The 26367-nt window shown below is 39.9% G+C and overlaps 1 protein-coding gene across 4 annotated transcripts in view; it reads right to left on the bottom strand.

The window, feature by feature from the left end:
• FAM53A (family with sequence similarity 53 member A) overlaps positions 1–26367 on the bottom strand; it is a 70490-nt gene that overhangs the window by 23749 nt on the left and 20374 nt on the right. For 3 of the 4 annotated variants that reach the window (XM_085059594.1, XM_085059595.1, XM_085059596.1), the window contains exons 2-4: positions 25739–25985; positions 18872–18926; positions 14256–15058 (exon numbers count right to left, since the gene is read on the bottom strand). In XM_085059594.1, coding sequence (XP_084915720.1) covers positions 14256–15058; positions 18872–18926; positions 25739–25816 — 936 coding nt within the window. In that variant the 5' untranslated portion in view covers positions 25817–25985. The remainder of the gene's footprint in view (positions 1–14255; positions 15059–18871; positions 18927–25738; positions 25986–26367) is intronic. The other variant, XM_085059597.1, reaches the window with a different exon arrangement.

Below are 26367 nucleotides of genomic sequence, written 5' to 3' on the forward strand. Positions count from 1 at the left end.
AACCTGTCACTTGTTACACTCTGCAGACAATGTTGTAGCACTGGTTTGAATCTCTTTCCTATTTAGGTCACAGTTCCTGCTACTCCCACAAGTTACTGTAGGACAGTGAAACACCTCACATTGCCACTATTACTTGCAATGAATGTGGCAGTATCTTGATTTTTGCTTTGTATAACTGGCAGTTGGTTTCATTACTACTCAGGAGAACAAGAATCTTAACTGAAGTTATTTCACAGGTGCATGAGGAACTCCCAAAGTAGAAGATCCAGCATGCAACAGTAGACTCTTACCTGAAGAAAAAAAGATAGCATTTATGCTTTAACAGACATTTGAAACCAAAGGCCATCTCAAGAACATCAGCTTTACAAATAGTGGTGCTCAGGGAATTAATAATTGGAAGAGACAGGCATCGAGAGCTATTCATAGACCTAGAGCATACTCTAAAAAGGTTGCAAAGGACATTCCTTCCTTCCCCCTCAAACTCTGGCATCCCTTCCTGAAGTACACTAGCATGCTTTTTTTAACCCATAGCTTTAAGGCACTAACTTCCAGACTATCAAACTACTGACAGTGGCAAAGAAAAAAAAAAAAAGATAACCCAAATTCTGCTTGGGAACAAACCTTTTGTGTAGTTTTTACCCTTTTGCTACCACGCTCCAGCTGCTGACTGCCATACATGCTACTTGTGAGACTCATCTCATGGTTCCCACAAGGTCTTTGTATTTTTCAAAATATGTATTAAGACAGAAAAAGCCAGAACCATGCTAAGTGGATTTCAATTTAATATGGGAATGTTTAAGATTCAAAACCACAGGCATTGACTGCAGAAACCAATTCACTAAAAACACACAAGTACAAGCCATTATCAAATGCTGATCAGTTTGGATAGCAGAAGGATGGTCCTGTGTGTCTGGGAGCAAAGAGTGGACAGGGAGATGTTTGAGTGAGCTCATGTGGCTTCACAGATGCTGGATGCTCTCAGCCCTGGCTCTCACATATGCTATGGCTACAACACCCAGCTAATGGCAGGGTCACTAGATCCCAAGCCTACCTAGTCAGGGAATGTTTTGTGTAAGGCAGCTTCTACAGTAGCCTAAGAATAGCTCAGTGTATTCATGTAGTACTGACTGTGGGTCCTGCCACCACAGAGAAGAGGATCAGAGAACTCAGTTCTACTGGATCTTTCTGGTAGGAGTCATAGAATATTCCTTACTGCCATAATGGAAATGGAGCAGGGCTTAGCAATGCTCAGCACCAGGAAGGACAGCTGGTTTTCTGGCCTGTTATTCTCTACGAGGGAATCCAAACAGGATTTTGACACCAGACCAAAGAACTTGAAAAATCCCTGAACACAAAGCAGCAGAGCTGCAAAGATAACTCAGAGCAAAGCCAAAGAGACTCACAGAACAGCAATATACATGAAGCAGAACCTGAGGAGAGGCAAGCTGTGTAAACTACTTAATTCTGCACATGTCCTGTTCTCACACAGTAATAAAGAATCACTCCTGCTTCCAACATTCAATTCTGCTGTCCTCCCTCCAAAAGAAAGAACTTACAGCAGCAAGTAATAGCCCATAACATCCTAATAAAACATAAGCACATGCAGGAACACACAAATAGAGTAATGGGGAAAGAAGGTGGCAACACTTAGGAGGAAAAAAGTTTTTAGACCATGTGAAATTAGCAAGCAGACATCATGCTGGGTTGCCAATTCCCAGTAAACACAGACATGCATTTTATAAAGATGCTTAAATGCCATCTGACAAAAATGTTGACTCCCAGTAGAACAGTTCCATACTTTAGGGTTTGTACCATGTCAGATTCATCCTCAAGGAAAAAGCCTTAGACAGAAAGGTTTCCTTTCTCAAGGCCTGTTACTAAAGGAGCTTTTCAAGTTCAAGAATCTTTTTTTTTTTTAAAGAACACAGCTGGGCAGAATAGCATCCAAATTCAACAGTATCAGAAGAGGCAGAGACTAGGGGTTCTCCAAACCCTGTGTCAAACCATCAGACTATCCCCTTCAGGCAACAATGTTCAAGGTAAGAAAAACAGTCATTTGTCTTTGAAAAATAACTAGGTCAAGAAAATTCTCTGCTGTGGTTAGAAAAAACCCACAAGGCCGCTTCTTGACAAACTTTATGACCTGTACAACTCTGGTTTGCAATGTAGTTATCAGTTATGTTTTAGCACAGAAAACCTAAATCTGTTCTTGACAGCAAGATCATTAAAGGAGCAAGACTGGGAAAAAATGTTCCTCTCTAACACTGCCCAACCTAAAAAGCTATTTCTAACAAATCAAGGACTCCATTAATTAGCAATTATAGCTATAAGTAGAGGACCTTTTTCATCATAATGAAGGGGGGAATTACACAAGATGTGGATTACCCAAGCTCAGATGCATCTGAAATGGAGCCCTAGATGGACAGCAATTCCCAAGCCCCCTTCCCTCCCCTTTTTTTAAGCTAACTAGACAATTCATCTTGTTCATGGCAGGAAGCAGTAAAACCATCAGATTTAAAATTGGCATTATCTCCAACAACTTGGCAAACTTGCAGATTCATCCTCAGGTACTTACACTGACACCAGAGTAAATCAAGTCTCAGTTAACTGGGCCTGTTTATTAGAACAGGATTGGAAAAATTGAAAGTGTGTGCAAATTCAAGCCTGGTAGAAAAGCTGCAGCTATTGGGACAGGACCTGCTGGTCCTGTCTGACTGACCTGTCATTGATATGAACACTTGCTCCCATAAATCAGACTACACAAGAAGCCTCAGATGTGCACTGGAGCTCTTAGGAAAACTTTCCTGCTCTGAGACACTTTGAAAAGCCTTCCTTCTCAAAGTGGCTGCTCCTTGGACAAGTTATGAAGACTAACAGCTCTGGTCTCAAAAATTCTTCATCAGTAACTGAAGGAATTTCACTGGTTTGATACCAGGCACAGAGCTGTACATGAACACCATCAGATGCACTGAAATAGCAGGGATTTGGAGACCACTCATGTTCAGCAGACACCAAATGCTCTGGGCAGGACTCTCCCACTCAACAGGAAGTGTGAGCTCTGATGATTAAGTGCCCCAGGCTACTCTCACAAGAAGCCAAATACTGGCAACTGGAAACTTCTAGCTCTCTGAGGTAATTATTTGTAGTACTTTGAACTAAGCTAAAGCTACACAGTCTTTGATACATTAAGTATCCTCCTTCTGCTCCTCTAAAGCAGTATGAAGCTGGCACTACATGCACACCAATACAAGCAAAATACATCACTTTTCCCCTTCACTATAACGATAACTACTTTTCGGAGATTACAGTTTAATTTTTAATATATTATAGTTTCATCTGTGATGCCCTAAAATACACTCCCAAGAACTAAGCAAATAAAAAAAGCCCAACAGGTAATCCTGTGAGATCAATTCATACTGTTTTTGTAACACAATTTAAAAAGCTGACATTTAAAGGTTTCATATATTAGACCAAATCATAAACTGGGTAGGGACTGTTTCTCTAAACCACCCCTCTAAGAGTAAAAATACCTGTCAGATGCTAATGCTTAGCAGGACCAGGACACTAATTATCCATGATTCATTAGCCATCCCACAAATCTGTTATTGCTTCCTCATATGGAAAGTTCTTAAGGACTGTCATATTCTGAAGCCTGGCAGTCAGATGACTCACTCGCTTTGAGACAAAACATTATTACCAAAATATAATGCCTGTTTCATACAGACATTGTAATCACCATTGTATTTGAAAGATGAAAACAAGGAAAAGGAATTCAGCTTCCCTTCCTCTGAGTCCTCCTCATACAAAACTCAAACCACAGGGGTGGCAAGGGGAGGGGAGTGAGGAAGGGAAAAACAAATGCTAAAGTGGTTTCTATAACCAAACTCTCCATAATTTCAAAGCGTGTTCAACACTAACATGCTGCAGGGTGACCACAGGAAAGCACAGCTTCAGGGAAGATAAAGCCTTGCACACTGCCATTTGCTTAAGGACATCCTTCAAAAAACAAAAATTCAAGTACTTGCAGAGCCCAAACTTTAAATTACTCAAGAGTGGTTGTGAAAAGAAATATTTCAGTTAGCACATCTTGATCTGTGAAACAAAACAAAACACAAGGAAACTAAAGCAGCAAGTGATGAAGAAGGGCCTGTAATTCAAAACAAAAAAGGATTCAGTTAAACAGTCATTTTCACCTAGAGAACTTACTGGAAAAAATGAATTCAAGTTCCCAATAAACACTTTATTGGATGGGGCAGGGTGAGTCTCAATCTCAATTACATCCCAGATTCCAAAAGAACTGGGAGGAAGTTGACAGGAAACAGTTTCAACATCTCATTTCATCTTTAAGTACAGATGCCCTTTTCTCCAGCTGTATTCAACTGTGGAACTGTACCTAAACTGCAAAGTTCAAGAAATTGATTTAGCAAACATTAATTGTTATCAGAGAGGCTTCTACCTGAGCAAAAAAGATTTTTTTTTTTAAAGGAAAATCAAAAATACTGAAAACCTTGAAATTCAGGCATCTATCTCAGTTTTATTTGTTGGACTTAACATGCACCACCAAGCATGGAGGATCCAAACTCATCAACTCTGCTGCAACAGCATGTCCTGCATCTCCCTCTTGCAGTAACTGCACTCTTCAGCCATCACTGCTCTGCTAGGAAATTCTTACAGCTTACACCATCTCCTGCATGTACTGCAGCCATAAAGGTTCACGCAGACTGTTCAAAGGGAAAGTTAATCCCACAGGGCAGTGTCTCTGACAATTAAATCCATTTTGAGCTGAGTTACATGCTACTTGGATAAAGCCCACAAGTTTTACATGAAAAGCTCAGACAACTCAGTTCAGTAGCTACATACCACTGACACTATCTGGGATCATAAACCCTACAAGATTCATTGCCAAATTAAGTTATGACTTGTCCTGCCTTTCCTATAGGCAGATGTTAGAAGGTTTGAACAACATTTGCCTCCTTCTGAAAAAATGGTATTAGATACCATTCCTTGTTTTAGGCAACTAAACTGTTCTCACTTGCACAAAAATTTGTCACAACACAATAAAGAACTAAAAACCACATTTAAGTCTCTGCACCTCCTTTTCAGCACAGAAAGATAGTAATGTTTGCCCCATAAAGGCTCTTTAAAGTCAGTCACAGCACAACCATCCTTGGGCACTACTAGTACACACATTTTGGTGAAAGACTCAGCCCTCTGTACAAGAGTACTTCTGATTTCACCTGCTACAGTGCCTAAACTTATTTAAAAAATTAAAGCTTCAGTTTGCCATGTCACTTTGCTAGTTATTAAGCATAATACCCAGTTTTAAAAATAAAGATTTTCACACGCTTCACATGAAAAACCATCTGGGAAAGGATGGAAAATGAACATCAGTTTTGCAACACCACAGTGTTAATAGGAACTGTGTAATTATAGATAAGCCTTTTAACTGATGTTAACAAAGTCACTCTTGAAATAGAAAAATTTAGAGACCTCCTACGTTACTTTCACACAACAGATGTGCAGTTCATCTATTTAGGTTTAGAAGGATGAAAGAGCCATACAACTATGCCTGAAATGACAAAATCCAACTCAAAACTGATTGTCAGATAGTAACATAACGCCCAGTGAAAAATACAGATTTCTGACAAGGTTAAAAAGCTGTCTTTAAGCTTAAGTCAACTACTTATGCCACAAATGCATACTCTAAAAATAGTTTCATGCCTCCCTGAAAATACTACAGCTATTTAAGCAAGTTCCTGCTCACACAATGGACAGAGCAAGAGACAAGCACTAGATGCTACACGTGATTAAGATGTTTAGAAGAATGGCATATTGATTTATAATGGCATAAAATAAAGTTGCATAGGGAGGGTTGTTTTGGTCGTTTGGGGTTTTTTAAGATGTTTGGACTTTAGGCCTACTTACAGGCTTTTTTATTCTGATGCAATACATGTTAAAGATATTTTTTTAAGTTTTGAAAACAGCAATTGATTATTTTTAAAATGAAAACTTCAACATAGGAAGTAGCATCTGTATAACACTTTAAAAAGTAGAGTAAATAAAGCTTAACATGACTGAAAAAGGTCCATCACTTTCTACAAAATATTAATTTTATTAACTTATTTTTACCGGAGTACTTTGAAGATGTTTGAATCAAGAGACCTACCTATTAAGAGACCTAAATATCAGAAAGTTATAGTTTGAATGTTTGACTGGAAATGGAGATCTATCTGAACACCTCAGCTGGTCCTACTCAAGTCCTCAAACTCTGTAAGAAGCTCTAAGTCCTTTAATATTTCTTAGAGCAAAAGCTACTGCTCATGCGTAATTCTCTAACACATAAAAAAAATTTCCAGGCCAAAAAAGCACAGTCATTCATAAATTTTTCACAAAACAGGGAGGTGTGGCTGGATAAAGGCTCCCAGCCTTTAGGAACCACATTTAATATCTGCTATTCCCCCTCTCCCTCCTGCAGAAGTTGCTTTCAAATGGAGACTGAGATCTCACATGTTTTTATTAACTAGAGGACCAGGAAGATTAAAGTTCTTATTTCCATGTAATATTATCATGACAGTAGGAGAGAGATACAAAAATATATGACACTATCTTACATGAGTCTGAATGACTTTTATAGCTTAAGCAAAACTGCCTCTGCTTCCCACAAAAGGCTCTTTTATCTGCTAAGGAAACCACATCCCTGGAGGCATTTAAAGACTACAGTGGACCAAATACTAGAAAAATATATATGGTGGGAAACAATCATGCTTTAAGAGAAGAACGAGACAGGATGATTTAAGACATCTTCCCTCAGCCACGATTTCCACAATTGTTTTTTTACAGATTGATAGCCAAACATGAATAACCACTCAGAAAAAAATTGACTCAAACTGCAGCATATTATTTTTAAGAATATGAGGAGGTTAATCACACTACATAGGAGACGCATATTGCTCAACTTCAGAGAGGCAAACTTAGCACACTGTCCAAGTCAAAATACTTGGAAATTAATTAGACTTCTGATCTGCAGAGAGGTGCAGAGCTCAGGAGTACCTGTGCTCTTCCACCAGTGACAGTGCTGCTGGGATTGCCACTGGCCAGCACTGAAGTTTGCTCAAGAAGTAGATGCCACAGGAGGAGGCATCTCAAGAAACTGCTCCAACCTTCCACACACCTGTTCCTCTCCAAAGAGAATTTCTTCCTGATCTTAGCTACTCTCTGGCCTCTTAACTGATTTCCAAAGACAAATACAGCTTGACCAACCACAGCAGATTGAAGCTGACTTGCACTTCATTGTTCAAAATTCTGCAGGCATAGCAGTAGTTTATTTTCAGTGCACTGAAGCTTAGAAAACCTACAACTATCTTACCATATTCATTTTCATTCAGACACTTGTCTTCCAAGACAAGGTTATTCTTAAAGAGAAAACAGTATTTCCAGAGTGTCTTTAGCCTCTTGCACACACAGGCAAAAAGTAGAAAAATTTTCCTTGAGGTCCATTGCTGACAATTTATTTTCAGCTATAAATTATGTTTATGCCTAGAATTACACAAAATGGATTTAAGCCACTGATTTACTTAGCTGGACAATTTGGATACAATCTTTATATTGGAAATACAAATCACATTATCTTTTGCTCTCTTGGTTTATGCTCACTTACAGAAATTACTACCACAGGAAGGGAAAAAAAACCAACCCAACAAGTCCCAGAAGTATTTTTCAAAGCAGAGGTAGGCCAGGACTAGTTCTATTTTTCAAATGTTAAGTTAAAGGCTCCCATGATAATAGCTATTAAATTTTCAAAAAAGAACTAAAATTCTGTTCCTGGCTCAATTGCTTCATTCATAGCTGTACTTTTTGGTCTTATACAAAGGGAAACTACTAGTGTTACATATATATGTTTGCTACCATTTTATTGATCCCAATCAACCCCAGCCCAATCCTTCTCCGCATATTACTCATCTGTATTGTATTTTCCACAAACCATATTCCAAAAGCCAAGGACATCCAGAGTGCCCTGCAGCACAAGATATCCACACACAGTACAAGGACAGCTACCACCTATTTTATCTGAGCACTGCTGCACCATCAATGCACCACTGAACTGCAACACGTCATACACAGGTAGAAAAAAAAAGAAAAAAAAAATCAGACCTATATTCTGACCAAGAGATGCTGTAGTACATTTTGCAAGTGAATCACAACAGCTTAAGTGATTAAGAGCTGCAATGGTATTAAAGACCTTCCCCAAATCACACTGCACTCGTGAGCAGGGCAGAGAACAGCCTTTGCTGACTCCACCTCATCCACAAGCAGGAATTACATCTACCCCAAATAACCTGTTTGTTCCCATTTAGACAGGAGGCTACGAGAGACAGGCTTTACATAAGCATCTCAAGCTATTTAAAGCAACATGTTTACTATTTACAGAACACAATCTGAATGAACTTCGTGAGCCAGTACTTAACCTACTTTAGCCAGCACAGCCCTGACTCACAGGGCAGGCACCCTGTGAGCTTAGTGAGGGACTTGATAGCACTTCTTTATCTTGCACATGCTAAAACAGCAACCTGGGAGACAGCCTAACACAAGGGAGCAGCTACTTCACTACACTACTCACATAGATCATAATACTGTCTTTTTTTTCATGTCCATTCTTGGGTTCTAGTTAGAGCAGTGCAGCTTGGGAACATTAATGCATTTTGCTGTAGCATAATCTAAGTGAACAAGTTCACTGTAACTGTGCCCAACAGGGCATAACTTGAAATCTTCTGGACAACAAGAATTCAAAGAATCAAGAAGAATGCTTCCATGCTTATTTTGCTTTAAGTTAAGGAGGTCACAGTATGGCTAATTCATAAACCTGTCCACGTACTGACCATCACAGTAACCTCAAAGGGCAAAAACTAGCCATTGCCTGGTAGTTCTCAGACTGCAACCACACATTTTGTTACCCTGATTTACATATTTAATAAAATATTTAGTATTACAGCTCACCCTTGTATCTATCCACTCTGGCTTCTACAAAGTGGCTCACACAAAGGGAAACTCAAGTATGTGGATGCAGAGATTGCAGAAGAGAGATCAGGAGCTACCAGGAAAGTCTCTGCAATAAAAGCAGCAGTCACCTGACCCAAGTTCAGTTGCAACACTGCTGATGTGTTCTGCTCTTTATAAAGTATTGCCTCCTCATCCCACCCTTCAGGGACACAAATCCATCCCCAACATTCACCTCTACTTTGTGTATATTTTTAAACTGCCGTGGAAATCACTACCAACTAATCACTCTGCTTATTCTCCCATCTAAGTGATACTAATTTTGCTCTTTTGGTCAAAGGTGACATCTTTGTCTCATATGTTCACACTCACCCTGTGAGAAGCCCTCCTTACTACATAGAGCCACTACATCACTGTGACCTGCAGCATAAAGGCAACAGTCAAACAATTTCAGCTCAATTTACTTCAAGGATCAAAGTTATCCAAGTGTTTTGCCTGTTGAAGAGCTTAAACTTCAAGCAAGACTAGATCAAGCATTCAGGTCTTGCAGGTGATAAAGAACAGTTTACAAAATTTAAACTGTTGTGTAACACTGTGAAGGCCCATGATATGGGGTTAAAAAGGCAGATTATCAACAGAAAACAGCTCTATCAGTAGTTGTCAGGGTTTGAACCACTGATGCACACTCCAAGGCCCCAAGATGCACACTGACAGGAGCCAGGCCGAGCTGCAGGAAGTATCACATTGCACATTCATTGTTCCTGCATCCCTCAAAGCAGCTGTTCTGGTCGGGCATGGTGCCAGCTACAGCTTTGGCCTGACCTGGGGTGGCACTTAGGATCTCTCTCAGTACCAAGAAAATCCACTGGTATAAAATCCAGATGACTTTGAAGTATTTCTAAGAACTAGGAAAGTACAAATTCAGTCCCTGAGGTATTTGGCTGTTCATAGACCCTTAAAACTCATCATTGTGTTGTCTTATCAGTCTAATGTTAATTAATATATGAGATGCCATAGCATTGAATAGCTGAATCTACTGTTTATGTGGATAAAGCCAGGTATTTTACATTAACTACTTAAACAGACCAAGGACCACTTCAGAGACAACACTGAAATAGTTTGATACTTTTAAGTAGGATAGCAGGATTGTTATTTTTCAGAGCCTCATGCCGCCACACTGGGGGAGGAGTAACACAAGAATGCTGAACACCAGAAAGACTTCAAGCTACAGGGTGTTGTTTGATCTGAAACAGAATTAAATCTCACTGTCACAGTTAAACCTGCTTACACACCAAAAAACATGTGCAACCTCTTGGCTGCTCTTTCCTTGTTACACCTCAGGATCGACTGACATAATTCATGAAGCAGAACATTGGAAAAAAAACTCAGCAGTTTCCACTTCAGTAAAGAAACATTTCTCTCCTCATGCTGCAGTTAGCAGTCTAAACACCACCTTGACTCATTCTGTGGCAGCCTCTGAGACAGAGTGGATTTGCTGCAGGAAAGCACAAGCCCAGAGAGGCTCTTTGCCACACTCAGGCATCTCCAAACACCAGGGTGACAGGATGTCTGTGCCACCAAGGAAGGCTGACTCTGCTCCTGGAGCCAGCTTCTGATTTGGGTGGTTGTGAACAAATGCTCAGCAGGCACAGACACCGCATTCAGCTGTTCTACAACTCCTACAGCTCTTCTCGCACACAAAACTGAATGGAGAAAGTAATTCTGAGCCTTCAGGGGTTGAAAACAGCTATCATATTTTGTTGTCTTTTCCTGGTCTTTTCCACTTGTTTTTACAGCTGACTTCATGTCCTAGAAGGCCTGATGTTTCACTAATTTGTATTTTCAGCTTCTAGTCTAGAAACAGATCCTTCCAGAATTTAGCACTGTGCGAGAGCTAAGCAGTGGTGTACAGCAATCTGCCTGAACACTTCAATCTCTTTCCACATACATGAGTCACTCACTTTACTGGATATTAATGCAGCATTTTCCATGAGAATTGAAGATAAGGCATATTCTTTCCCAAGAGGGCATGAAACCCTAAAACAGAGGGGCAGTGCAGTGAAGTGTGAAGGTCTGTGGAAGAACAAAACAAAGTCAAAGTACATAGAAATAAACACTTGATGGTATGAAGAGCTGCCCAATTTCTTTACCTCTTTTAAACAAAGCACAAATCAGAATATTAAAGATGCAACAGTGGAAGGAGCAAGCCATGACCAAGTACAGAAATTAAGAACAGCACGGATAGATTAATCACCTGAATTTTCTCATTGATGAATTCTGAACTTAAAAAGCAATGACAATTGAAACTTCAAGTTCAGAATTAACACTTTTGATTTTCTAGCACCAATGTCTTTTAAGTTATTAGGGACTGGAGCAACAACCAACAAGTATGTTTTCACAACTCAACTAGCAAAAACACCAGTTTAGTAAAGAAAAAAACCTCCAAAACAAACAATAACCAACACCAAAACAAAACCAAAAAAATAAAACACATCAAACTAAAATACTTTTCATCCCCTTCTGCCTCTAAAGCTTCACCCAACCACAGCTATTCAAGATATTCATTCAGATGTAACAGCCCTTGCTTCAAGCTAAAGTAAATAAATCATTTAGTGCTGATAAATATTGATTTTGAGAGAATTCCTTGCTGCAAAGCCTTGAGCAACTTTAGCAGGTGTTTCAGTGTCAGCCTCCCAGGACACCAGAGCATTGGCAGAAATGTCTGCAGCCCCAAAACCTTCATCTTCAGGCAGCTGTGGCTCCAACCTTCAGATCTATCATAAATCATATTTGACCCATGTTAAGTTCTCCACAAGCATTATTATCTAACTGCTGACCTGGTTTCGAGCAGCTACTTGGTAAGTTGAGCTTTTAAGGAAGATTTTAGAACATCAAAATATTTGCAGTAAAGCTTAGAACAAAAATCCTTAAAAGCACTTGTTTTCAACAGAGGTCTTTCATAAACTGACTTGGAAGTGAATTTGAAATCACAGCAAAAGTATTTTTGGAAACAATAAGGAGCCATCAAGGTACATGAAAAGAAGGTCTTACTGAACTTTCCCTAATGGTAGCCCTGATCTTCACTGAGCCATATGCAGATATAGGACACCTTGTGTGACACTTCAAAACAAGCCTTCTCTAGTATTATCTCATGATATTTTGCACAGCAGTAATTTTGTTTAAGACCACAACGTAAGTTTCACAGCATATACATCTGCCAGGTTTTGGGGCATGGAGAAAAGGTAAAATATGAACACTTCTAACAATATAATGGGTAAGTAAGGCATCATTCTAAAAAACACCCAGTATGTCTTGGAAACTTAACTCAATTTTTACTTCTAATGTTTCCAGTACTTGCCTAGTTTTCAAACGGATGTTTTGATTAAAATTTAGCATGTTTGGAAATTGATGTATTTTCAAGCTATACTTTGTGCCTTTAATTAAATACACAGTAGTATCTTAATAGGAAAAATCTACTGAAACAGGTGGAAAAAAACCCCATCAAGCCTTGACACTGCAGAATGAACTTTGTTGCATTAACTACTCAGTTTATCATGAAATCATAATTTCAAAATAGGTCTTACAGGAAGAAGTAGTGAAGATTGGCTGAATATTAATCTCATGCACAATTCTGTGGCAAATCTGAAGAGTCAAAAAACTTCCTACAGACATGGGCTGTAACAGGCTTCCTCCATACACACTGCTGTATGGATTATTTAAAAGGCATGAGATCTGAGCAACTGAAGCTGTTCTGCAGCCTGAAATATTGCATCTCACCTCCAGAGCTTGAAGAATGCAAGCATCAAGTCTAGCCAAAAAAGGGGCAGGTTTTAAATTTTACATAAAGAAACCTGCATTAGACCACACAGGCAGTTGAAAGGCAAATCCAATAATACTTCTGGTCTAGATTAGCAAACTAATCCCAGCAGTGATTAACACAGAGAAACAGGTAAGATCTGATTAGCTAACTAGTAAACTTGCATCTTAGCTAAAACTCAGAACAGTGTCTAGTCATACCTAGAACAGAACTGATTACCAACCCTGTCACTAAGTAAACGGATTGTTTTACCCCCACAGCTTCATCAAAAAAAAAAAGGCCGTATTTTTAAAGAGGAAAATCCTTTAGGATATAGTGAAGTTGTTTCACAAAAGTACAAGAGAAGGGCAGATGGCATCATACAGACTTTCAGCCCAGTGGATATAAATTAGTTAACATCAGAAGTTCAGTTCCAATACCCTACTAGTTTTTTCCCTGTGCATTTCTACATAAAGCCTCCTGATACCAGGGTACCATGAACTGGATGTATTAGCCAACCACCCCACTCTATTCAGCTTTTCTTTTGCACAGTGCATCACACACAGGGACAATGATGCAAACTATCTCCTTTCCTTCCACTTTTATTGCTGCTTTTGCAAACTGCCTCTTCCCCATTACTCATAACAGATCCATCACACAAACCTCCCAAATCTGGTATCTACTAAAGGCAGTAGGGTTGTAAGCACAAGCACAAAGTGTTCTCTGACCATGTTAGATTCAGTTTTACATTTTGAACTGCAGCACTCAACTCTGTGGACACAGAAGCTCTGAAAAATGAGCTGTGTACATGCATTTGTGTTACATGCAAAGTGTAGGCATGAACTGAAGTTTTCTAGTCTTTCAATTAGCACCTCTATGCTCATGAGGAGGGAAGTAGAATTCTGAGTAAAATTCTGGAGTAAAACACCTCTCCATTGAGCTGGAGCACCTGCAGTTGCCATATTAGAATACTATCTCTCTTTCCAACTGCTTATTAGCAGCTTCTTCAGTTAATCCATTAATACAGGGGTTTGCTTGCTCTTATTTAGCTTTATGGAATTACTCAAACTAAGGAGAGGCTTCCTCAAACAGACTTGCACTAAGATTACTGAGAAACCATTGCATTTGGGAACACAGTGGTAGGAATTTTTTCTACCCTGTCTACTCCACTTCCCATGGCTTCCTGGCATTTCAACAAGCAAGCCATTTTTCTGTGGCCTCTGCCTCAAGCATCTTTTCAGAGCTCTCAGCATTCTGTATCAAGTAGAATGGATTTCAAGAACTGGGTTTCACAAGCAAAATGTAAGTTGCTTTAGGGTATAGTACAAGCTGCCTGCTCTCCTGCTGAAGGTGACAGACACAGGGCACAAGGCAAATCTGCAACAACTACAAATTAGCGCAGCTGATCTAGAAACAGCCTTCCTGCAAGAGCTCCCTTCCCACAGCGAGGAAAGTAAAATCTCACCCGTGTCATTTTAAAAAAGTCTAACGATGGCCTGTTCCATCGTACATCCTCCTCCCGTCTGCGCTTCAGCCGGCTTTTCTTTTCGTTCAGCACGCAGGGCTGCGAGCGGCACCTGAGCAGGCCCTGCCGCCGGCTGAGCTCGGGTGTGGAGGTGGGAGTGCTGTTGGCTGAAGGCAAGAGATTTCCCGTCTCGGTGATGTGCTCCTGGGACAGGGAGAGGCGGCGCCTTGGGTTAAAGTCACAAGGGCCTCCGGAATTCCAGCGGGTGCTGGAGCTCGTGCTGCCCTCGCTGCTGTCCACAAACCCGCTGCTGGCAGAGGAAGGTCTGGGTACCGGAGAGGTGTTGAAGCTGGTGATGGTGAAGACGTTGTTTAGGGACAGGATGTTTTGTGGCAGGCTGATGCTTGTGCTTCTCTGCAAGGTGGCACTTCCGTGGCTGTTGCAGCGCTGCAAGGTAGCGCTGCCGCCGCTGTTACAGCGTCTCTTTGACACAGGAGTCCAGACCTTGGAGCTGCCGGGCTTCCAGGGGGAGCGGCAGCGAGCCAGCTCGTCCGGCTCTGACAGGGACCTGCAGTGGCGCTTGGTGGGAGGTGCCAAGGGCTGACCCGAGTTTTCGTTCAGGTTTAACTCGCTGATCCATCCTGACACCATGGACGTGTTGGAAGGTTCCTGCTGCCACTGCAGGCTGCCATTGCTGGCAGCGCTGCTGCTGAACGGGCACACCGGGAAAGGGTAGGCTGAATTCCTGGTTGTGTCAGGCTGGATTGGGTAACCCCCATTTAAAGCTTTCCAAGGACTGTCTTCTGGAAGTTAAAAAAAAAGAAATATATATAGGTGAAAGATGAAGAGGGAAAGAACAATTTGTTTTAAACCTAATTTAATGTAAAGCCATCAAAGTTAAGTACAGAAGGATGAGCCACAAGTACCCAGGTCTCAATCAAAATTTTGCACTATAGTTAAGTGTTCACTTAAAAAAAAAAAAAAGGTAGAAAATTCAAAAAACACAAAGACCAAAGTATTTCAGGAACCAATCCAGGCATTCCAGTGTGTATATACCCTATTAAAACTTTTTCCTTTATACTGAATAATTACAGTATGTCTTTTTCAGCGAGCAACAGGGACAGTTTCCTAGTGCACAGCACACACCACAATTAAAACAAGTAACAGTGAACAACCTCAAGTACAGATTAACAAGTAATGTGAGAAGCCATCAGGGAATTTTAATTTTTTTTTATGCAAGAGCATGATAATCTCTTCAGACTGCTGTTCTTCATCTAGCTTTTATGCTTTTCTATTAAAAACACCTTACTAAAGAAAGCTTGCAAAGGGTGTTCACATTCTCTGGTCTGAAAGGCTTTACTTTAAATTAGAAACAGCATAAAGTTAAATCAGACTGCAGATTGTTGCCTTCCCCCTTAAACTCTGAATATAAGAAAAAAAACCCAAATCTTAATTCAATGCATAAAATAAAGTATCCCTTAAGAACCTCCTGCAAGTTTTACTGTGAATGCAGACATAGTGCAAAACTTCTCATCTGAAGTGGCAACGCTGGGTTAAAAGCAGTCTGCCAGTGCAGCCTCTCACTCTTTTGTGAAGCGTTTCTTTGAGAACATTCTGCACATTTTACAGCTGTTCCTCCACATTATACAATGAAGTGTAAGGAGAACTACAGCAGACTTTGGATTTGCAAACTGAAAAGCAGCAAAACTGTTGGCCAGCTAACAGTGCTTCATGCTTGGTTAGAAAATTTGCTAATTTAAACCAATTAGCCAAATAAGTTTCACTTATCCTGGCTTTAAAGAAAGAATATTTAAAATACCCATTTTTTCCCATACACCTATTTTAAGAACTTAGATACAGCCTAAACACTAAATACTAGTATATTCTTATGTTTGACTTTCTAAACTAAGTTTTACAGTAATCAACAGCTAAAAGATTTGCTGAGTAGCTTTAAAAGTTGCAAACCCAAATAGTTGTACATGTTCCATGCCCAAAGTATGTCATGGATTATCCTGTTTATTTGGATCTTATTTAAAGAACACCCTATTGTCTCAAAATCATTTAACTGTGCAGACAGCTGGCCTATTCAAACATGTTTTATTAGAATTCCTCTGTCCTTCCTCCTCCATTCTTTCAGATGGGTACAACCACATACTGTGCTTTGCCTTAAGCATGCAAGCTCTTCAAGGCAGGGACCATCCATAATTCAATGCAAGTAAAAGAGCCAACACAATGGGATCCAGCTAATGTCTGAAACTCCTAGCATCTACTATAGGACAATTTCCTAGCTTGGACTTGCCTGATTTTTAAAAATCCTTAGGAAGCTTTCTTCCAAGCAGGGAGGCTTATTTAGATGTTTAATGTAGAGAAAAAAAAAAGTCAAGAGTTGAACTTGTATTTGAATTGTTTGCATGGTAGAAGCACCTAATCGTTTAGGCTGGAAAAGAGTCTAAGATTAGAGTCCAACCATAAACTGAACTCTGCCAAGTCCACCACTAAACCATGCCACATCCACATGTCTTTTAAACACATGCAGGGATGGTGACTCCACCACTGCCCTGGGCACCCAGTTTCAATGCTTGACAACCCTTCTGGTGAAGAAAACTTTCCTAACATCCAATCTAAGCCTCTCCTGGCGCAATTTGGAGCCATTTTCTCTACTCCTGTCACTTGCTATTTGGGAGAAGCCTTTCCCTCATGCACTACACAGGTCACCTTGTTAGAGAAGGAGACCTTGCTGGTTAAGCAGGACCCATCTTTTACAAAGCCCAGACTGACAGGCCTGTAGTTCCCCAAATCCTCCTTCAGGCCCTTCCGGTAGATGGGTGACATATGTGCAAGCCTCCAGTCACCTGGGACCTGCCCAGTGAGCCAGGACTGCTGGGAAATGACAAAAAGTAGCTCAGTGAGCCCTTCTGTGAACTCTGTCAACCCTCTTGGGTGGATCCCATCCAGCCCCATAAGACCTGGTACATGTCTAAGTGATGTAGCAGATCTCTGAGCATTTTCCCTTAGATTATGGAGCTTCTTTCTGCTCCCCATCCCTGTTTTCCAGCTCAGGGGGCTGGGTACTCAGAGAACAACTGTCTTACTATTAACAACTGAGGCAAAGAAGGCATTAAGCACCTCAGCTTTTCCTCATCCTCTGTCCCTATATTCCCTTCCCTGCAGCCAGTAAAGGAAGGAGATTCTCCTTAGCCCTGCTTTTGTTGCTGATGCATTTATGTAAACATTTTTATTGTGTTTTATGGCAGTAGCCACACAAAGTTCTTGTGGACTCTGGCCCTTCTAACTTTCTCCCTGCATAACCTCACAACATCCTTGTAGTCCTCCTGAGTTGCCTTCCCATCTCTCCTAAAGGTCAACTCTCCTGCTTTTTTTTTTTTTAGCCTTGAGCTTCAGCCAAAGCTCCCTGCTCAGCCAGGCCAATCTTCTTCCCCACTGGCTCATCTTTCAGCACATGGGACAGCCCACTCCTCCACCTTTAGCATTTCCTTCTTAAAGCACACCCAGCCTTCCCAGACTCCTCTGTCTTTCAGGACTGCCTCCCAGGGGACTCTGTCAACCAGACTCCTACACAGGCTGAAGTCTGCCCTCCAGAAGTTCAAGGTGGCAGTTCTAATCCCTGCCTCCTTATTTCTCCAAAAATCACAAACTCCAGTCACTGTGCCCACCAAGGCCTCTGATCACCACATCACTCACCAGACCTTCCCTGCTCAATCCCAGCAGGGTATCTCCCCTGGTTGAGCTCACTCAGCTGCATCAAGAAGTTTTCTTCCACTCAGTCCAGGAACCTCCTAGACTGTCTCCTCTCTGCTGAACTGTATTTCCAGCAGACATCTGGTAAACTGAAGTCCCCCATGACAAGGACTAGTGATTGAGAGACTTCTCCCAGCTGCTTACAGAATATTTCTCTGCCCCTCCATGCTGGCTGGGTGCTCTAAAACAGACTCCCACCAGGATACCTGCCTGGTTGGTAATGCTATTTAAGATAAAGCACTATTTGCCTTCAAAATACCTCACAAACCAAGATTCACTTTTTATGAGGAAGCCCACTGAGCAAATAAAAATCCTCCATGCTTAGAGAAAACATAACATGCAAAATTTCAAATCCACCCCTTAATAAAGCAGTACAAAGTTTACACATCAGTAAGTGGAATTTTTGTTTTTGCTAGATAAAACTTCCTCTTATTCTAATAGGACTGAGGGGAAATAAAAACATGTAACACTTCTGTGAGGGCACTGGACTTCACCTTATGGTTTGCATCATGCTGGATGTTCTATGTGGCAAAGAATATAATAAAAGTGTACAAAGATTTCTACCAGCTGAGGAATCTGAAGATGTAGAACATGAAAAACAGCATCACTGTGCTTCTGTACACCAAGGCAGATATGGAAGAACAACAAAAAAGTGTTACAAGGGCTTTTTACTATGCAAAGCAGATCACAAGTACAAAACTAACAACCAGCTATTCCCAGTATTGTTCAAAGACCAGCTTAAACCAGCAGGCTCTACAGCAGCATGCTCCATCCCCCTCACCTTATTTACAAAAGAAAGGCTGCTTGCTATACCAATTACCTCAGTAAAACACAGCTAAGGTTTCTGAAGAACTTACCATTGATTTCGAAAGGGAACAAGCTGCCACTTTTGTTCAGCTTCTCAGATGAGTACTGAAATCAATCAGAAAAAAAAAGTTTTAACTGTGGAAAGAGACAGCATTCACTGCAAGGAAACTGCATGCAGTTTTTAGTTTTCCTACATGTGTACTTAACAATGCCTTTAAAAAGATTGGGTTTTCCAATATATCTTGATGAAATTCCTGAACAGCTGATCTTTATAAACAAAGCCTCTGGCATCTGATTATTTGTAATGTTTTCTGACATATTGCTAAGCATCAAACTGTTTCAAGAGTTGCAACATTAGCCCATGTGAATAAACTAGAAAATTAAGAGCGATAATTCATCCTTAATGAAAAAGCTTTGATCCAATTCTCATTTCAGTGGAAAGGAAATTACAATCTGGCAGTCGGGTTTCCATTTTCAATCTTAAGGCTAGAAGGCAAAGCACTTCATCTTCAACTAAGAGACAGGAATAGCTTTATCTAAATTAAATATACAAGCTCTTGAGGTTCACCACCATGAACACTGCTCCAGACTGTATTAGTATTTTACATTTTCTTATAATCAATGCAATGTTTTTTATTTCTTCAAAGTCAAAAAGCCATTGAAAAAATCTTTCCTATCCTCAAAATATATCTTTCAGATTGACTGCTTTTTAAATCTCAGCTTATTGGTGGTGGTTCACCACTCAAAAAAACATAAACAAGGTTTGCATGTAAAGGCCTTCAATTCAAGCCTCATCAGTAGCATCTGCAAAGTAAGACAAGTTCGTAACTAATTTTACCTAAAAAAATATTACTACAAAGGCATTCTTAGTGGTCTAGATTTCTCAGACAAAGCATACAGCTTGCAATCCAGCCTCCTATAAAGGAGCTATAAATAAGTGGCCCATAGCTGCATCAGCCCAAGGGTCATTATTCACTCCCCCACCACCACCTCAGGATGGAGAGGAAGATTGCTTTAAAAAAGAGCAACACACTTTATGTGAACATTGTTCTTTGTGTATAGCCAAAGAAGATAGCATTGTACATACACTTCCTTTCCAGATACAAAGTCAATTTTTAAACAAACATCCTTGGGCTACCATGCTTTTTTCTTTTTTTTTTTCCGTACAGCAGCACATAGTGCTAGTGACAACTTTATATCCTTGAGCCCCACAGAGACAAACACTGAGCTGTGATAATATTCCCTTGGTGTTATTGTTTTAGAGGTAGGAAATAACAGAATAGATGAAAGGATAGGACAGCAATGAGATTTTTAATCTTAGCATCTGCATATGTGACAATCCATTTCATTTTTACTTCGAATTTGCATCAGTAGATGCATTTATAACCTCCTTTTAAAGAAGCTACTTTAGGTAAACAGCAGAACTCCAAGTGTAAAGCTCCACTGGATTTGCTGCTGATAGTCCAATTCAAACCATCTGAAGTCTGCAACTTGCCAGTTACATAGAATTCACATTTAAAAAGCAGGTATCCATCATTTACTCTAATCAGGTACCAGCTTCATGTGAAACACAGGAGCACACTAAGGTAACAGTAGTTACATTTCAACTGTCCCTGAAGGAGAAGTGGACAAATTAGAGACTTAAAGATAAGGTCTTCCAATAAACTCTCCCTTTCCAGCTTTCCCCAAATGAAAGGCAACACCAACCTATTCAGCTATCAGATAGTAACTAAGGAAAACATGTTTTTGGAACTAAGCTCTCTGTCAAAAAGTCTTATAGCTAATTGATCCTGAACCAGATGGAAAAGGGCAGCAAGATGAGTTAATATGAGCATAATGTTTAAAAGACTATTTATTCACACAGGCCAATATATTCAATGCTCAGAAGGAACAGAAGCTCAAGGACAATCCCATGTGGCAGTTGATACTTCATTTTTGCAAACAATTTTCTGCCAAATGCATCTTTAACAAGGTTCTCTTCATGAATGTTCATGTTATTTGATCACCTGCACTTCTACCACTTTAAAAAGCCTTGTCCACCAGGTAGAGACTAAACTACTTTACCTCTGACAGCTGCAGAGCACTGAAAGCATTTTTCAGGGGGAACACAGAAAAAGTGGGATCACATACAGACTATGCCAGAGAACTTTAACGTTCTCTCAGACAGCAACCTCATCCTTACAGATATTTTTGCCCAGCTTCTGGAGAAGTAAGTCAGTGCTCAGTTCTGTGACAAAGCACACATATTTCCTCTGCAACTTGGGATCATTTATACAGAATACTGCTAAGTCACAATAAAAATTTTTTTTAATTCTTTGGAGATTCAGACCAAAAACCTTAAGAACATCACACATGACATCACATGCTGAAAGGGAGAGTAAGCTGCACTATTTCCAGCCAAAGCTGAAGGCAACTGAAATAAGAGCCGAGTGACTAAGAGGACAGTAAGTAACAAATCTCCTTTACAATATATGCTTGGCTTCCTATAACTGAAACTAAAATACTTGGAAGCAGTGTCTGCTGGTACATTTTAACGATGTCTGGAAGTCCAAACTTGAGTAGACTCTGTCAGGCTGTAAATACTTTATAGGAAGGAGGATTTTTTTTTATCTATACAGCACATGGCACAAGTCCCACTAGATATGACTGCAACAGGGCACTGAACCAGTTTATCAGTTTTCCTGGGCTGGCCACACTCTGCCCTCCCCCATTCATTCCCTTTGTGCTATGATCTACCTGAAGCTTCCTCAATGAAGACTTTCTTTTATGATTATGCTTGAAAAGAGATTGCAATTGCTAAGAACCTTGATGGGAAAGTCTGCTACCCCCTGAGTGAAGGAAATCTTCCTTAGAATAAGGACAAATTATTCAACAAGGTCACTTTCCTGAAGAGGAAACACATCCATCTTGCCAACTACTGCTCTTTGAATAGATGTTAAAACATTCACCAAGGTCTCATGCCTCTGGAGAATTCATTAGGGAAATAATGGCATATTTTAAGGGAGACACACAACACAATGAAACTACAAGTTTCACCTGAGGTTAGAATTGTTTGCTTCATGCCAAGAAGTGGATCTACTTTAAAATGCTTGTTCACAAATAGAACCTCTTTTGTGCAGTTGGAGAGACTATGCTCAAAAGGAAAGGAAATGTGGTACAACATTTAGGACAGTGCCACAAGTTTCAGTTGGTTTTCTGAGTCTTAACAGCTCTTCTTTCATTAAAATATTCACTTGAAAAGACACCTAGTCCTGAGTAAAGGGAAGAGCTGTGCAAGTGAAGCTGACAACGAATTATAATTTACATCACTAATTTTAAGTGTTCTTTGCAAGCAGAAGCCAACTGTAACAAAAATAATTCTGGCTATTCTTCTACACTACAATGTACTGCATTAAGAGCTTCACAGCCTGTGCTATCCCTCCTCATTATTCTCAGAATGAAGACTTCATACTTCTAAAATTCATGGCTTTAATTTCAAGGCATTTTTTCCAGTTTCCAAGTATATTTGAGTTCCTCCAATTTATCAGCATCCTTTCCAAACCACAAGGAAGCCACTGTTTATCATTCAAGTACTAATTTAACCACCACCACATAGATGTGACTTGGTTTGAACAGGCCATGCCAGACCTCCCCCTCTCTACCAAATATCCTCCAAATATGACTGGATATGAAACAGTGTGGAGGAACATTTTAACCTTTTCTCAGGATGTAAAAAAGTGATGAAGGCAAGTCTTCAGACCAGTGGCTTTTCCTCTGGGAAATCGGTCTAATTCTAAATCTTTCAACACAAATAAGCCTCAAAAATTAAAAATAATGAAATCCCATATGCCTGTAATGGGTTTTATGGTAAAACTTGTTCCTTTCACAAATCCTTGTCTGGCAGTGCTCATGTCTCCTTTGCAATACCACACCTTGAACTCTTACAGCTCACACACTGTTACTTCACAAACCAACATGAGATTCTATACAGGAATATGAAAAAGGTCCAAGTTTAGTCAGAATACACAAAAAATCCAAGACTTTTGAGCTCTATGAAAGTTCTGAGAGTTCAAGGGAATAGAGACCAAGTGTTGGATTTAATGCTGCTGTCAACCAATGAAAGCCACAATGTGCTCACAGAACTTCTCACCTCTGTTGTGAGGTAGAGTTGAGCAACCAGAGACACTACCCTGTGAGCTACACTAGCCAAAATGAGAAAAAAAAAAAGGCTTTGGACAACCTTCCTGCTTCTACAGCAGGTCACTCAGTCATTTTGCTGAAGGCAGGTGCAGAACAAGGCTGTACAACATAACTGAGCATTCACTGGCTGAATTACACCAGCTTGGAAAATTAGCATGTCATTTAACAGAGCAGTAAAAAGCTGCAGCCAGTATTTTACAACATAAAAGAGAGGTACTTGGTCACCACACAGCTTACACAAATGAAAAAGTGTACTATGTCCTATACATGTTGTCTTTATGCCCAGTTCAGCTGCACAGTAAATAGCTTTGAAAGAGCTATTCTTTTTTTCTTTTATAACCCTCATTCATGAGCTGTATTACAGAATAGCTTTCCCCCAGCTATTTTATTTACCAACTGCCAAGACATTTGTGCAGATGCACTGCAAAAGGTATCACAAAACTGATAAGGTTTAACTACATTAACCCAGGCAAGAAAAGTTGGTCTTAATCCTCAATCAGCTCACGATGTGGTTCACCACATGGTGTCACAGAACTTTGTGCCAGCACAAGTTACAAAAGGTGCAGGCAAGATCACTTCAGAATTGCTCTGAATTGCTGCTGCTATTAGAAGAAATGACAGCATTAACCTGAACTTCTTGCCAAAAAGCCTAAATGTGCTAGCACTGATACCAGACCCCCACCAGCAGTCTTTTTCTCTCTCAGTGAAATTTAGCAATTGTCTTCACCAGTGGAAAAAGCATACTTTTCATCATCTTAGGTTCACATTGTAGCCAGGGATCCATCATTTTATTCCATGAATCCTTTTTAGTAGGGAGCAACCTACTTGCACACTTTGATTCACACTTGCTTCTCTATTTCCACACCTCGCTACGCAATTTCCACACTTTTTCAGGGTGCCATTGTGTACAAACAGAACCTGTTCCTGGCCTCAGAACCCATTTTCTATAAGCACTAAAGCACTTACAAAACCAATTACTTGACAGATAAAAGGAGGAGAGGAACAGGAAAAGGGCGAGGACGAAACAACTGATGAGACATCATATGCCATTTTCCGCTCCACTTGTTCTTTTTCATGCTTTATTGTAAGTCCAGATAAGGACAGGAATAAAAAGAAAAACAACCTACAACACATTACAGCATGCCAGTACACTCCTGTACAGACTCCACACAAAGTACAAGCAGTAATATGTCCTTCTCTGCTATTAGAGGTCTGGGATCTAAAACCTATAGTGACTACCAGGAAAAAGACAGTTCAGTTTCCAAATTCATGCAAACTTTAGGACCTCAAAAACTAGAAATTACAAAGTGCCACTACACATTTAGTTACAAACACTGCTACTGGTTATAGGTCATCATTGCCTCACATGTAGGCCCCAGAGTTTAGTTACAAATGATGATTTTGCCAGTTCAGAGATATAGCAGATTCTCTCCTGCATGCCCCAAGTGCTTCATCAAATCAGACAAAATAAATGCAAGCTAAGTAAGCACTTCTGACAGTTGACATAATTTCAAGACCTTAAATCTGCCTTTCAAGAAAAGCACATATGTAAGGGGAAGGTAAAATGAAAGTTAAAATTATTGGAAGAACTCTAAATGGATCTGCTAGAGTTTTGAAAATAAAACTGCTTGATTAATGTCTACTGTTAGATATCCTCACTGGACAAGGAACTGGATACATGAGAATTGCAGGTGCTTGTGCACAAACTCCAAATTCAAGATATGCTTCACCTGCTTTGGGCTTGTGAAATAAATAAGGAAGCAGTTCAGCTGTTTAAGTTACAACAGAGGCAGAAACTTACAGTAAATTACATACTTCAGGTCCAATATTTACATTATTTTAAAAAGTAACAGAACAAGGAACAGCACCTTGACATTCAGTCAATTTTTCTGTGTCCTACTGGAACCTTAAAGTTTGGTGTACAGAAGAGTGCCAATGTAATTAGAAGTCAGTAAAACAAAATTAGTGCATTCCATACAGAATACGGTCTCAGGGTTCTCAGGTAAGCACCTAAAATTGACAAGAGACTGTTCTGCATTACTCACTCTGCAGTAGACATTTCATTCACAAGTGAGATGGGATGAGACTAGATTCCTTCATGCCTGAATTGCATGCAGTTTGCACTATGGTCCCAGAGATTAAACCAGCAAGAGTAACACCACAAATACTACAAAGTTTTTCAGAGCATCAGGTATGTGAGACACTGAAAAAGCAAGGATCCACTCTACCAGCATCAACAGCAGTCTGGTAGTAACCTGACTTTTAGTTTAATTGTATTTACCTGATGACCTACTCTCCTCCTGCCCAGTACTGATAGTTACCTACATGGCAGCCAGGGATTTTTAAAATTACTCTTGTCAGATATAAAGATATCAAGGGCATGGTTATGTGAAGAAAACTTCAACCCATACAAATACTTGTGGGTTTTGTTAGCAAAAAGAGTTCTGAGAAGCTTTGATAATTCTTTTCAGTCATTAGAACATGATTTCATGAAAGCTTTTTGCTATTTAAAATGAAGTAGCAAGGTTAAAAAAAATTATTAGAGCAAGAAAGCATCACTGCAAAAAGGGACTAAACACTGAGGTTTCACTTTTTCCTCCCCTTATAACTTTCACCCAACCGTGCAGACCAGTCCTAACTTAAACAGCTGAAGTCTGGCTTATCTACATTCTTGAATTTGTTATGCAGTTCTGAGTTACTTGGCATTTCACATTTATGTTTTTTTGGTAGATCCTTACCAGATTAATATTGTACGTTTTACAGGTCAGATCATCCAAGCTCTGGTTCTGCAGCTTTTCTGTTATTAGTGTTACCATGGTAGTTGTTCCTTTTCCACTGCTCACACAGAAGTGTTGGAGGCTTTTCAGTCTCTTCTTTTAATACTCATGAGCCATTTCTGTTTTGGTCTAGAATCTTGAGAGTTATGCTTCCATCTTATTGCCACAGTTAATTTCCAAATGCTGTCAGTGTATCATGTCTGGTTTCCTGTAAAATTGCATTGAAAAAAGAAAAAAAGTCAGAAAAGTTCTTGGGTACAAGATAGTATTGTAATAACACAACTCCTATTTGGATAATTCCTTCATCATGCAGATATATCACTCTGTGACCAATGCTGATGGCCTGGCATTTCAGATTACACATCTCTACTCAAGAAAGAATACTCCTTTTTGAGGTTTCACTGATTAAAACTCCAGGAAGGAGATAACACTCATTAATGAGACTCATTAATGGTAAAGATCAGAGTATTTGGCTATTTCCTACTATTGAACTGATTCTACACAGAAGTTTGATCCAAGGGAGAATGAAAGACTTAAGCTTTCCCTCACTTAAACAACTGGAGTTTATTAGATATAACCAGGTATATTAG

Source organism: Lichenostomus cassidix, chromosome 4 (genome assembly GCF_008360975.1).
Source record: "Lichenostomus cassidix isolate B80296 chromosome 4, HeHo_3.0, whole genome shotgun sequence".
Lineage (NCBI taxonomy): Eukaryota > Metazoa > Chordata > Aves > Passeriformes > Meliphagidae > Lichenostomus > Lichenostomus cassidix.